This window comes from Trematomus bernacchii, unplaced genomic scaffold, assembly GCF_902827165.1.
Source record: "Trematomus bernacchii unplaced genomic scaffold, fTreBer1.1, whole genome shotgun sequence".
Classification (NCBI taxonomy): domain Eukaryota; kingdom Metazoa; phylum Chordata; class Actinopteri; order Perciformes; family Nototheniidae; genus Trematomus; species Trematomus bernacchii.
Genome location: NW_022987527.1, coordinates 852,477 through 864,837, shown reverse-complemented (window position 1 = coordinate 864,837; position 12,361 = coordinate 852,477). Strand labels below are relative to the sequence as shown.

At 37.9% G+C, this 12,361-nt stretch overlaps 2 protein-coding genes and 2 long non-coding RNA genes across 4 annotated transcripts; all 4 read left to right on the top strand.

The window, feature by feature from the left end:
• The first annotated feature begins 673 nt into the window (after positions 1-673).
• Positions 674-1,263, top strand: LOC117474761. Its single transcript, XR_004555112.1, has 3 exons — positions 674-766; positions 1,011-1,029; positions 1,124-1,263. It is a non-coding gene; the product is annotated as an uncharacterized LOC117474761 (long non-coding RNA).
• A 26-nt stretch (positions 1,264-1,289) lies between these two features.
• Positions 1,290-4,937, top strand: LOC117474605 (meprin A subunit beta-like). Its single transcript, XM_034120490.1, has 10 exons — positions 1,290-1,310; positions 1,402-1,489; positions 1,818-1,935; positions 2,214-2,392; positions 2,683-2,916; positions 3,321-3,482; positions 3,699-3,929; positions 4,013-4,459; positions 4,571-4,741; positions 4,828-4,937. The coding sequence occupies exons 3-10, from the start codon at positions 1,820-1,822 to the stop codon at positions 4,935-4,937; spliced, it is 1,650 nt and encodes a 549-aa protein (XP_033976381.1). The 5' UTR covers positions 1,290-1,310; positions 1,402-1,489; positions 1,818-1,819.
• A 5,375-nt stretch (positions 4,938-10,312) lies between these two features.
• LOC117474596 (meprin A subunit beta-like) lies at positions 10,313-11,358 on the top strand. Its single transcript, XM_034120477.1, has 3 exons — positions 10,313-10,526; positions 10,655-11,104; positions 11,249-11,358. The coding sequence occupies exons 1-3, from the start codon at positions 10,316-10,318 to the stop codon at positions 11,356-11,358; spliced, it is 771 nt and encodes a 256-aa protein (XP_033976368.1). The 5' UTR covers positions 10,313-10,315.
• Positions 11,359-11,486: 128 nt separating this feature from the next.
• LOC117474475 lies at positions 11,487-11,976 on the top strand. The gene is made up of 3 exons (XR_004555102.1): positions 11,487-11,533; positions 11,715-11,753; positions 11,931-11,976. It is a non-coding gene; the product is annotated as an uncharacterized LOC117474475 (long non-coding RNA).
• The last annotated feature ends 385 nt before the right edge of the window (positions 11,977-12,361 follow it).

The window sequence follows — 12,361 nt, the reverse complement described above, 5'->3', positions numbered from 1 at the left end:
TATCCATAGATCTCTTCATGTTGCTCTCAAAGTGCACCAGATTGATGCTTTTAACTGAGGATGTTGAAAGATTGAAATGGCCCTTGAGAGGAAAAAGGTTCCCCACCCCTGATCTAAATATTACCATTGGTGAATGAGAGGATGCGCAGCCAGCATGCCCAAAACCGGAAGCTTATTAATTTACCCCTTTTAGAAGTGAAGATATATTCATTTGTTTTGGGAATGTCATTTTCGAGCCTGAGACCTGAAAAACAGGCATGGGGCTTAACAGGTTAAGGCAGTTTATACAAGTGAAACATTCAAATATAAATAAAAAAGGGAGTCATTCTGCAGACTCATTTAACATTTCTGTATGAAGTCACATTTAGATGAAACCCTGTGTCTGTGTTTACTGCATTGTCTGAATAGTTTTAAAACCTGTTTTTCTTTCTTTTGTATAACATATAAAGTGAATCTGTTACAGCCAAAGCCTCTCATGTTCAGTTAGCGCTCAGACGATCAGGCTGGCAGAGGGTAAACGCAGATGAGCACTTTCTGTCTTCTTTAAATACAAATTAATCAAACTTAAAGAAAAAAAAGCTATTGTTTAAATTGGTTGAGCAATATATTCTCATTATAATATTTAAACAATATATATATTGGGACATCTTTTACGTTTATTCATATATCTGTGTATAGTTTAGGTTTGTTCCAAGACAAAAGGATGAAAGGCTACATTTTCCTTGTTGTGACCTTGATATTTTTATTATCATTCTCACGAAAAACGGTAAGAGTAACTTTATTGTTCTATTTTCTGTCAAATCATGATGTATTTCATACTGCAGTGTTTCATTTCGTAAAGTTTATAGCAGGAATTAATTAGGTATTGTTTTGACGAAAGTTTTAAGCGTACCTGTTTCCCAAAAAAACTATCATTAGATAGAATACAATAACGTTATTTGTGTTTCATGTTGTACATAACATATTATATTACTACATCTGTTAATATGATCAAATGTCTTTGTTCACAGGTCGGAACATTGATAGTGGGTAAGTTTTAGTCGTTTATTTGATCAAATATAACTAGTATAATCATATAATTCATCAATGTTACTTTATATGGCAACCTCTCAATTTTTTTTAGACATTGGTGACGACCAGAGCATTGAAGAGGCAAACAAGGGTAAAGTCAAACATCTTCATATCATTCAATGGACCTGTGTTAATATTGCTGTTTTCACGTTCATACTTAACTGCAGCACCTTTCTTTGTTTAAAAACACAACCCTTTTGTGCTTTATCTTAGATTTATTACATGATGATATCCTGAAGGTGGGTTTTTTTTGTTGTAAATTAAGAAACTGAAACTTGGTTTATATGATTATTTTCCGCCACCCATTACATTTCTTATAAATCTTTTTAGGCACCACCAACAACGCAGAGGAGTGCCATTACTGATGGGGACGAACTGTGGACATCTCCAGTCCCATACGTTTTGGACAAAGACCTTGGTAAATATAATTGTTCCTGCATTAACCAAAAAATGTGTCTTTGGTAGAGAGAACAGCTATGAGCCATGTTAGGGAGTTTGTTAAATATTTTATATCATTGACCTAACCAGTTTATTGGGGTCAGTTCCTGGGAGATAAGAACCAGATAGCAGCAGCACATTGACGTGAACAAAGCTCCTTAGGCATGATCTTAATCATTAAAGGCATCCACCAGAGCATACATATTCCAGTAATGTTCCCAGGAAAGAAAACGTCACCTAAACTATGCATTCATATTATCATTTACTTGTTCTTCTTCTATTTGAAAAATCCCCATGAACAATGGCAGAGATGAATGCTAAAGGACTCACCCTGAAAGCCTTTGACCAGTTCAGGTTGAAGTCATGTATTGACTTCAAACCAAGGGACTCTGAGGAGTATTACATCCACGTCCAGAAGTTAAATGGGTATGTTTTTTTTGTTCTGTCTTTACCATTCATTTCTTGTTAGCTTCTTTGTCCACAAAAGGTTCCTCAACATTAGATCATTTCATAAGTACGTGGTTGACCATATTTTGCTTCTGGATGTAAATGAGCTGCTGTGATTTAGGGGCATGTTTGATAAATATACGTCTTTGTTCTTTCTACTATACACATATTTTTTACTTTCACTATGAATGCTTTTGATAAACGAGGCCTGGTAAGGTCAGTCAAAATGCTGTTGCTGATGCTCTTTCTCATTTTAGATGTTATTCATATATTGGGAAAGTAATATCCAACGGACAGAACATCTCCATCGGGTCTAACTGTGATTCCATCTCAATCGTTGAACATGAGTTCCTCCATGCTTTGGGCTTCTACCATGAACAGTCCAGATATGACAGAGATGATTATGTGACCATTGTTAACGAGAACATCAGAGAAGGTTTGTTACAGATTCTTATTAAACATGCCTCTTCTTTATATTTACAGGATTATATCAAGGTATATAAAGGACCTACAATGAGTTGGAAAGAAATAAGTTATAGAATAAATAGTCCATAAACATATCATCAATATTTTTGTCTAAATACAGACGGTATAATCAAAAGTATTTCAAATATAAATTGTTGGCAAGATAAATGTTGCTGAAATTAAAACAATGAATACATAACATTATTCCAAACAATCTTCTTCATATCTTAATAAGTTTAAACAAATAATGGTTGGCTTTTATATGTCTTTATCTAGGCCGTGAGCATAATTTTGACAAACAAAGCAATGAAACCACCACCACCCAGGGAGTCCCGTACGACTACTGGTCAGTGATGCACTACGGCAAAGATGCTTTCAGCAATGGCAACGGGTCAACAATTATAATCAAAGACCCAAAGTTCCAGGATGTGATTGGTCAAAGACTGGAAGTGAGTCCCAAAGACGCTCTGGAGCTGAACCTCCTCTACAAATGCAGTAAGTGTTTGAAAGTTGGTGGAGATATAATAATGCTATTTGCAGCCCAGCAGGTTTTCAAGGGGCATTTTAATGAACTCAATAACTTTACCTGTGCTTTTATCTGGGTACAATTATAATTGACTACAGCACAAGCCGGAACTAAAGCTATTCTTCATTAATTCTTATCAAAAGCCAGATAAGAGCTTACTTAATGATTCCTGTGAACCTGTATAATGCCATTTGGTTGCAGTTTGTGTATCAAAACATGTATTTGAACAATGAACTTCAAAGTTAAAGGTTTAGTCAATATTAAATGACTGCCCACAAAAACCTTTAACAAATCGGAATCAGTCTTATTTTGATTTGATACCCTACATTCAACCAAGAGTGCGCAACCCAATGTTCTCTATCTTACTCTACAGAGTCAACCATTGCATTTCAGATGCAATGCAGCTTCCCCGATGAGACCATGTGTCAAATGACAAGCTGTTCACAGAGTGGGCTTGGCTGGGAAATGGTAACAAATGTTACAGGGGGTCCTGTGTCTGACCACACCAATCTACCCAGTGGCAGTGGTGAACAAGGTAAGATTTTTAAATCTAACATTGCATGTGTGTACTTCAAAACCTTCCCTGACAATGAATACAAAATATGTACTATTCCTATCCAACTTTCTTATGCCACCCACCCTTATGTCATGTTATCTTTGAACTGTTTAATATATTATCAAGTATCCCCACAGAAAATTATTAAAAACACAAATATATAACTCCTTATTTTTTGGACAATACACATTCTAGGTGAAGATGCAGGTTACTTCATGCATGTTAGCACGGCATCAGGTGAGGAGGGAGACTCGGCCTGGCTGGAGACCCACAGGATGAGTCTCAATAGGGAGCATCATGTCCAGTGTCTCCAGTTCTACTATTTCCACAGTGGGAACATGTCAGACCACCTCAACATCTGGATCAGAGAGTTTCAGGATGAATTGGACCTCAAGGGAACCCTACGCCTCATGGGACAGATCACTGGTAATCATCCTCTAGAAATATAGCATTTAATTATCTTGTGTTTATATATATGCAATTCAGACATTACAAAATTCTTCTTCCAGGTGAGCCAACAAACTGGAAGCTCCATCATGTGTCCCTGAATGCCACCAAGCACTTCCAGGTGGAGTTTGAGGTTCGTAAAGGAGCAGGAAGCTCTACAGGCGGCATCTCAATCGATGACATCAATCTGTCAGAGATCGAATGTCCACATTTAACCATGCAGCTTGATGACTTTGAGCAGGCTTTGAACTCTAGTAGTTTTGGCACCCGTATTTACAGCCCTCGGCAATACTCCAGCGGGGGATATGCTTATAGGGTTGGGGTTTTGTTGTATAATTCATTTTTCGGATTGTTTGTGCAACTCGTGTCTGGTGAAAATGATGACCGGCTGGAGTGGCCTTGCACAGAAAGGCAGGTGACCCTCAAAATGCTGGACCAGAACGCCAACATCCAGCTGCAGATGTCCAAGCAATTTAGTATCACCAGTGACCTAAGCACATCCTCCAATGGTAAGTCAAAAAGAACATAAAAGTGTTCAGTATTTATTTACATAAGTAGTTTCTGGTTTAGAACACTCTCTCGTTATTTAACTTAAATGATCTATTGCTCTCTTTAAACAGGCAGCGTGTGGGACAATCCTCGTCTGGTTGGATTGCCTTACGTAGATGACAATGGTGAAACCATCTTTGCCGGATCTATGTATGGCAGATCTACTTTCTCCGATAAAAATGAATCAAAAACCAGGGAGTTCCTCAAGGGGGGAAGTGTCATTTTCACCTTTAGCTTCCAAGGCAAGCTGATTATTTTTCTCTAAATGTTTAAATGTACGCTAAGTTGAAGTATGGCACATAATTACCCAAGTTTTTTTCTTTGCTAGATATCACTGCTCTCATCAATGGAAGTGCTCTGCCAATTCCTCAAGTTGGACAAGTGAATATTAAATATCCTCCTAAAGAGCTGAAAGAAGGCCCTTGTTCATCACGGTAGGACATTGTGTTATCATTTTTCAACACTAAAACCACTTGTTATTGTCAAAACAGAACTTTGGAGTTTCTTTGGAAAAACATAGGAGTTTAATATGTCTATCAAATGATGCCATATATATATATTTCTCTTTTTTAAATGAAGCAATTCGATTTATATACACCTTTCTAATTATTATATGCATTTTACAGCTTCACAACCCGTGAGCCTCCAAGAACCACCGATGACAGGTATTTATATTGACTCACACAGTATAGATGAAAAACCTTGTAAGCCATAAAAACAGTGGACTTTGAAAGCTTAATTTCATGCTGTTGAGACTATTTCCACTTGTTACAAAATACGGTTGTGTATGTTTGTATGTGTCTAAAATCTTCATATCTTAATTCATCCATTCCTTTCTTCCGGCTTCAGCATGTCTGGCTTCTCTCCTGGTTTGCTGTGTTCTCCTGTCCTCACCCTCCTGCTAGCGGCGATGCTTTTGATACCTTGAAGCACATCTCGCCTGTGACTTAAGATTGTCATCATCATAACTACACTGTAGCTATGTACGTATGACTAATAAAAGCCTTGAACTTTGAACCTCAGCTCATGACGGGACCCGTAATGCAGAGTTATTCAGCTGTTTTACATGTATTACGTTTCTTTTGTTGTTTTCTTTCTCTCGTTTTTTCTCTAGTTATATACACAGATCAAAAATGGGTAACTCAAAAGGGTAAAACAAATATTGGTTACAACTGTATCACATTGTATAACAGCTTATGTAAAAGTCAATGAAATGCCTGCACAGAGTTGATGATGTTGTTACAATATATTTGTTTTTGTGATCATGTCTGTCCGGGTCAAACTGATGATTGGGAGTTGATTATTATAACCATGTTTCCTTTTCTAGGTCCTCATTCCTCATGGAAATGACCACTTACATTTACATTATTTGCACAAAAAAAATATTATTTTGGCGTTATTGATTGTTTTGAAATACAGTTACAAATGATTTTCAAATGTATGTAATAATTGAATTACTGTGCTCTGTTGCTAGTTTTAGTGCTTCACTCATTTTTTAACAGGCCTGAAAACAAACTGCAGGCAATCAATGCCTAATATCAAATTACAATTACAATCCTTCTTTGTATATATGTTGTAATGTTCGAAAGACCTAGGACATTAATTAAACAGAATTGTATGGGAATTATTGTGTTTCAAGCTTTTTGATCCATGAAGGCAGTTGATCAGTGTAACCACAGTTTTGTTATTATCTTTACTTTGAATTCTTATGGAAGTGTATTCAAATAAATTAGAAATATAAGATTCACTGCTTTTATAACTGGGTAATACAAAGGAAAGTTTAAGTGTGAGCCTTTATTTGTGTGCAAAGTGGTTGTTAGTTCACAACATTAGCATTTCTGAGAATATATAAAAGTGTGCAACGACATGATTTGGGCCGTGTTAGTTACAAAATGCTTGTTAGTATGTTGGATTGTGAAAGTGTATGTAGAAAATAAAAACTCACCGAGTGGAAGGCAGTCTTCTTTCTCTATCACTTGGTCCACATATCACATTTATCAGATGCCAGTCAGAAAAGCATGAACAGATCTCTTTTGGCCACTTGTTGGCAGCAGGAATAGGCAAAACAATGAATTGGACACGATCAACACTTAAATTGATTTGGTTAACTTGCTAGGTGTAGGGGGGAAAGGATAAGGGATGGAGGGATTAAGGGATGTCTGAATGTCAGGATGAAGGGATAAGAAATGGAGAGATAAGGGATGCCGGGATGAAGGGGTCGATGGTTGGAGTGATGGAGGGGGTTTGGCTAAGTATGAGGTAGAACTAAGAATGTATGAGTGGAAGGGAGCGGGAGGGTGGGTTGAGAGAATGGAGACAAGCGATGGCCGGATGTTTGGCCGGATATAAATAGATTTAGCCTTGATTAGCGATGGGGCTAAGGCGTCGCCTTGCTCCTGAACCTGAGTTAACCAATACATTTCATTTAAAGAAAGAAATTTGCTTTTCAAATCGTGCTTCAGTATGCATTTTACAGCACTACCACCCTAGAGCCTCCCAGAACCACGGATGAAAGCAGGTATTCACATTTACACTTTAAGTAATTTGTAAACTGTATTACGTTTGTAAGTGGTAAAATAGCTTGATGCACTTGAGGATATTCAACAAATAAAATATATATGTGTTTCTATGTTCATGTTAAGCAAGAAAGGTATATTTCTTTTTAAACAACAATTGAAGAAAGCAAGTAGATTTATACATGTCTTTCAAATAATACTCTGCATTTTACAGCACCACCACCCTTAAACCCCCTAGAACCACGGATCACAGGTATTCACTATTACTCCCACACATTACACTTGCAGTAATTTGTGGGCTTTGAAAATCTTATCTTAGATTTCACTAGCAAGGACCACGCCACAACAGTATACTGTTTGTAGGTTTAATGAAGAAGGAACAATTAATTGATATGGAGGGGGTTATTAAGTGATGATGGTGAATGACGTCTGTTGGTCTGGTCTGGGATAACGTGCTTTGGTCCAGGAAGAGGGAGACTCAGAGTGGGGGATCCGTCCCCGGCATGATTCCGCAAAATATGCACGAGTTGAATATGAATAGAGACAGGTGGAGAGGATGAGGGGATGTAGGGATAAGGGAAGGGAGGGATGAAGGGATATCAGGTTGTCGGGATGTCGGGATGAAATGATGTCGGGATGAAGGGATGTAGGGATATAGAGATGTAAGGATAAGGTATGTCGGGATGAAAGGATAAAGAGATGTCAGGATGAAGGGATGAAGGAATGTTGGTATGAAGGGATAAGGGATGGAGGGATACAGGATGGAGGGATACAGGATGGAGGGATTTAGGGATGAAAGTATAAGGGATGAAGGGGTCGATGGTTGGAGGGATGAAGGGGGTTTGGAGATGGCTGGATGATTGGCCGGATATAAATAAACTTAGCCATGATTAGTGATGGGGTTGATGCATGGCCATGTTCCTGAACCTGAGTTAAGAAATTAATTTCATTTAAAGAAAGCAATTCGCTTTTCAAATCATACTATGCATTTTACAGCACCACCACTCTAGAGCCTCAATCAATTAATTAATCAAAAGTATTTCAAATATCAATATATCGATTGGTGGCAAGATAAATGCTGCTGAAATTAAAACAATGAATACATAACATTATTCCAAACAATTGTATTCATATCTTAATAAGTTTAAACAAATAATGGTTGGCTTTTATATGTCTTTATCTAGGCCGTCAGCATAATTTTGACAAACAAAGCAATGAAACCACCACCACCCAGGGAGTCCCGTACGACCAGTGGCGACTGGTCATTAGGGGCAGGTGGGGCACAGCCCCACCTAGTGTCAGCAGAAAGTATTACAAATAATGATTACAAAAATGCAAAAAAAAAAAAAAAAAAATATATAAAATATATTTTAAGATCATGTTTAATCATCTGATTCGTCTGTACATTGCTGTTTTAGTCTGTGTTCTTCTAATTAGTGTGTCTACAGTCACAGTGTGTGCCTATTGAGCTGTTTAGAGCCATGTGGGACAAAACCTGATGATGCCCCTTCCTCTCGCTGTGAAGTGAACGGTGACTGTAAAAACTACAGTGCGCATGCTCAGAGTATTTTTCTATGTAATGTGTGTGGCAAAAAAATAATGACCAGAGGGGCACGGAGCTACCATCCCCACCATACGTCATCTCAAATCATTCAGAGCTGATTGGCTGTAAGTACGTGTGCCGCGAAAAGTGTGGTGCTTGAAGAGGAGACGAGAGAGCTGCAGTGACGCGTCCTAAAACCAGGAAGTAAGCACAAAAAAGCAATGAGATTTCTCCATAGCATTTTAGAAAATAGCTGGAAATAAGATCTGTGGGAAACGTACCTGTTAGATAAATGCACGTTTTGATCAGCCGGATAACATCCACATGTCTACCCTACTTTTATAATTTTTTTATCATAAATCTATCGATTAGATTTATGATAGACTTTTGAAACTACAAGAAGATAAGGAGGACTTTAACAAAAAAGTAATAGAAATGTTTGTCCAGAAGGATAGGCAAATGGACTTCATCTTCAAGTCAAGGTAAGACCGCAATTTTATTGAAAATGGGATCTTACTAAGAGAGAACAATTCAATATTTAAATGATAAAATTACATGTTTTGGGTATCCTTTTGTTGAACTGTCTGTTTAAAATGAATCGAAGCATCAGACAAAAAAAGCTTTTGAAAATAATATTATATTTTGGTTTAGGTCAAAATATAATATTTGTAAACCTGAAGAGTCAGTGCCAGTGCCTCACCAGCCATGAACCTCACTGCACGTCACTGCAGAAGCTTATATATAGACATCTAAGTTTTTTGTGTCCCACCACTTTTATACATATAAAAACGCCACTGCGTACGACTACTGGTCAGTGATGCACTACGGCAAAGATGCTTTCAGCAATGGCAACGGGTTAACTATTATAACCAAAGACCCAAAGTTCCAGGATGTGATTGGTCAAAGACTGGAAGTGAGTCCCAAAGACGCTCTGGAGCTGAACCTCCTCTACAAATGCAGTAAGTGTTTGAAAATTGGTGGAGATATAATAATGCTATTTGCAGCCCAGCAGGTTTTCAAGGGGCATTTTAATGAACTCAGGAACTTTACCTGTGCTTTTACCTGGGTACAATTATAATTGACTACAGCACAAGCTCGAACTAAATCTATTATTTATTATCAAAAGCAAGATAAGAGCTTACTTAATGATTCCTGTGAACCTGTATAAGGCCATTTGGTTGCAGTTTGTGAATCAAAACATGTATTTGAACAATGAACTTCAAAGTTAAAGGTTTAGTCAATATTAAATGACTACCCACAAAAACCTTTAATAAACACTCGGAATCAGTCTTATTTTGATTTGATACCCTACATTCAACCAAGAGTGCGCAACCCAATGTTCTCTATCTTACTCTACAGAGTCAACCATTGCATTTCAGATGCAATGCAGCTTCCCCGATGAGACCATGTGTCAAATGACTAGCTGTTCACAGAGTGGGCTTGGCTGGGAAATGGTAACAAATGTTACAGGGGGTCCTGTGTCTGACCACACCAATCTACCCAGTGGCAGTGGTGAACAAGGTAAGATTTTTAAATCTAACATTGCATGTGTGTACTTCAAAACCTTCCCTGACAATGAATACAAAATATGTACTATTCCTATCCAACTTTCTTATGCCACCCACCCTTATGTCATGTTATTTTTGAACTGTTTAATATATTATCAAGTATCCCCACAGAAAATTATTAAAAACACAAATATATAACTCCTTATTTTTTGGACAATACACATTCTAGGTAAAGATGCGGGTTACTTCATGCATGTTAGCACGGCATCAGGTGAGGAGGGAGACTCGGCCTGGCTGGAGACCCACAGGATGAGTCTCAATAGGGAGCATCATGTCCAGTGTCTCCAGTTCTACTATTTCCACAGTGGGAACATGTCAGACCACCTCAACATCTGGATCAGAGAGTTTCAGGATGAATTGGACCTCAAGGGAACCCTACGCCTCATGGGACAGATCACTGGTAATGTAGCATATGGTATCATCCTCTATAAATTGCGTTTAAGAATATTGTGTTTGAAAGCTATATATCTCATGCGCCTGTTAATATTCAACAAATGCAATTCAGACATTACAAAATTCTTCCTCCAGGTGAGCCAACAAAACACTGGAAGCTCCATCATGTGTCCCTGAATGCCACCAAGCACTTCCAGGTAGAGTTTGAGGTTTGTAAAGGAGCAGGAAGCTCTACAGGCGGCTTCTCAATCGATGACATCAATCTGTCAGAGATCCAATGTCCACATGTAACCATGCAGCTTGATGACTTTGAGCAGGCTTTGAACTCTAGTAGTCTTGGCACCACTATGTACAGCCCTCGGCAATACTCCAGCGGGGGCTATGCTTACAGGGTTGGGGTTGTGTTGTATAATTCCTTTTTCGGATTGTTTGTTCAACTCTTGTCTGGTGAAAATGATAACTGGCTGGAGTGGCCTTGCCTACAAAGGCAGGTGACCTTCAAAATGCTGGACCAGAACGCCAACATCCAGCTGCAGATGTCCAAGCAATTTAGTATCACCAGTGACCTAAGCACATCCTTTGATGGTAAGTCTAAAAGAACATACAAAAGTGAATTACCTATTTAAATTAGAAGTTTCTGGTTCAGCACGCTGACACTGGTTCCTCTGGTTATTTAGCTGCAATTTAAGTTTTGTTGCGGATAATTACTCAAACTTTATTATTTTCTAGATATCACCCCGCTAGTCAATGGAAGTGCCCTGCCAAGTCCTGAAGTGGGACCAGTGGAGATCAAATATCCTCCCAAAGATCTGAACAGAGGCCCTTGCTCATCAAGGTAGGACTTTTTTTATTATCAAATGATTTATTTTAGCTCTTAAACAACCTCTTATTTTAAAACAAAACTTTAAAACATTTTATCGTCAGGTTAAGCCATATATATTTGAATATGCTTTTCAAATGATGCTATGGATTTTACAGCACCACCACCCAGCCTCCCAGAACCACAAGTGACAGGTATTCATATTTACTCACACGTTACACTTTTTGTAAACTGTGAAAACAGTGAGCTTTGAAAATATTAAAATCAGGGTGTAGGGGTTTATCACTTTGTTAAATATATATAAAAACAGGTTTCTATTTGCATAATAAGTAATTTTGATGATATGCCTTTTGAATGATGCTGTGCATTTTACAGCACCACCCCCCGTGATCCCCCCAGAACAACAGATGACAGGTATGCATATTTACTCACACAAATGACACTTGCAGTAAATTGAAAGCTATGAAAACCATGGGCTCTGAAAAGCTTAATTTGATGCTGTCGAATATGAAAAACCAATCAGACATCTTTGTTGATATTGAGCTAATTACATTTTCACATGCCTTTCCAATGGGGCTATGCATTTTACAGAACCACAACCAGTGATCCCATGATGACAACAGATTACAGGTAGTCATTTGTAAGCCATAATAACAGTGGGCTTTGAAATTCTTAATTTGATGCTGTTGTGGTTAATCAACTTATGATTTATGATGTTACATATATATATAAAAACAGGCCCCTATGTTCAAATCAAGCATGAAAGTCCATTTCTAGCCCAGACACAAAAAGCAATTCGATTTTGATATGTTTTTTAAATCATGCTACACAGGAAATATTGGTGAGTATTTTTTCCAGAGTAATTACTATTTTGCTCTGAAATAGTGATATTTAATCATTTTGGAGTGTATTTATTACTCATAGCTTCTAGAGTGCGATCAAAAATGCAGAGTCAATTCTATTGGAGTTAAACCATGACCACGCTGTAACGGAGGTGATCTCTGGGGCCATAGATCTCGGTC

Excerpts from the sequence above, each read along its gene's own strand:
- LOC117474605 (XM_034120490.1), top strand. The coding sequence starts at position 1,820 with ATGAATGCTAAAGGACTCACCCTGAAAGCCTTTGACCAGTTCAGGTTG. Across the intron at positions 2,393-2,682 it reads TAACGAGAACATCAGAGAAG|TATGTCTTTATCTAGGCCGT; the intron begins GTTTGTTACAGA and ends GGTTGGCTTTTA. Across the intron at positions 2,917-3,320 it reads GAACCTCCTCTACAAATGCA|AGTCAACCATTGCATTTCAG; the intron begins GTAAGTGTTTGA and ends CTTACTCTACAG.
- LOC117474596 (XM_034120477.1), top strand. The coding sequence starts at position 10,316 with ATGCATGTTAGCACGGCATCAGGTGAGGAGGGAGACTCGGCCTGGCTG. Across the intron at positions 10,527-10,654 it reads CCTCATGGGACAGATCACTG|GTGAGCCAACAAAACACTGG; the intron begins GTAATGTAGCAT and ends TTCTTCCTCCAG. Across the intron at positions 11,105-11,248 it reads CCTAAGCACATCCTTTGATG|ATATCACCCCGCTAGTCAAT; the intron begins GTAAGTCTAAAA and ends ATTATTTTCTAG.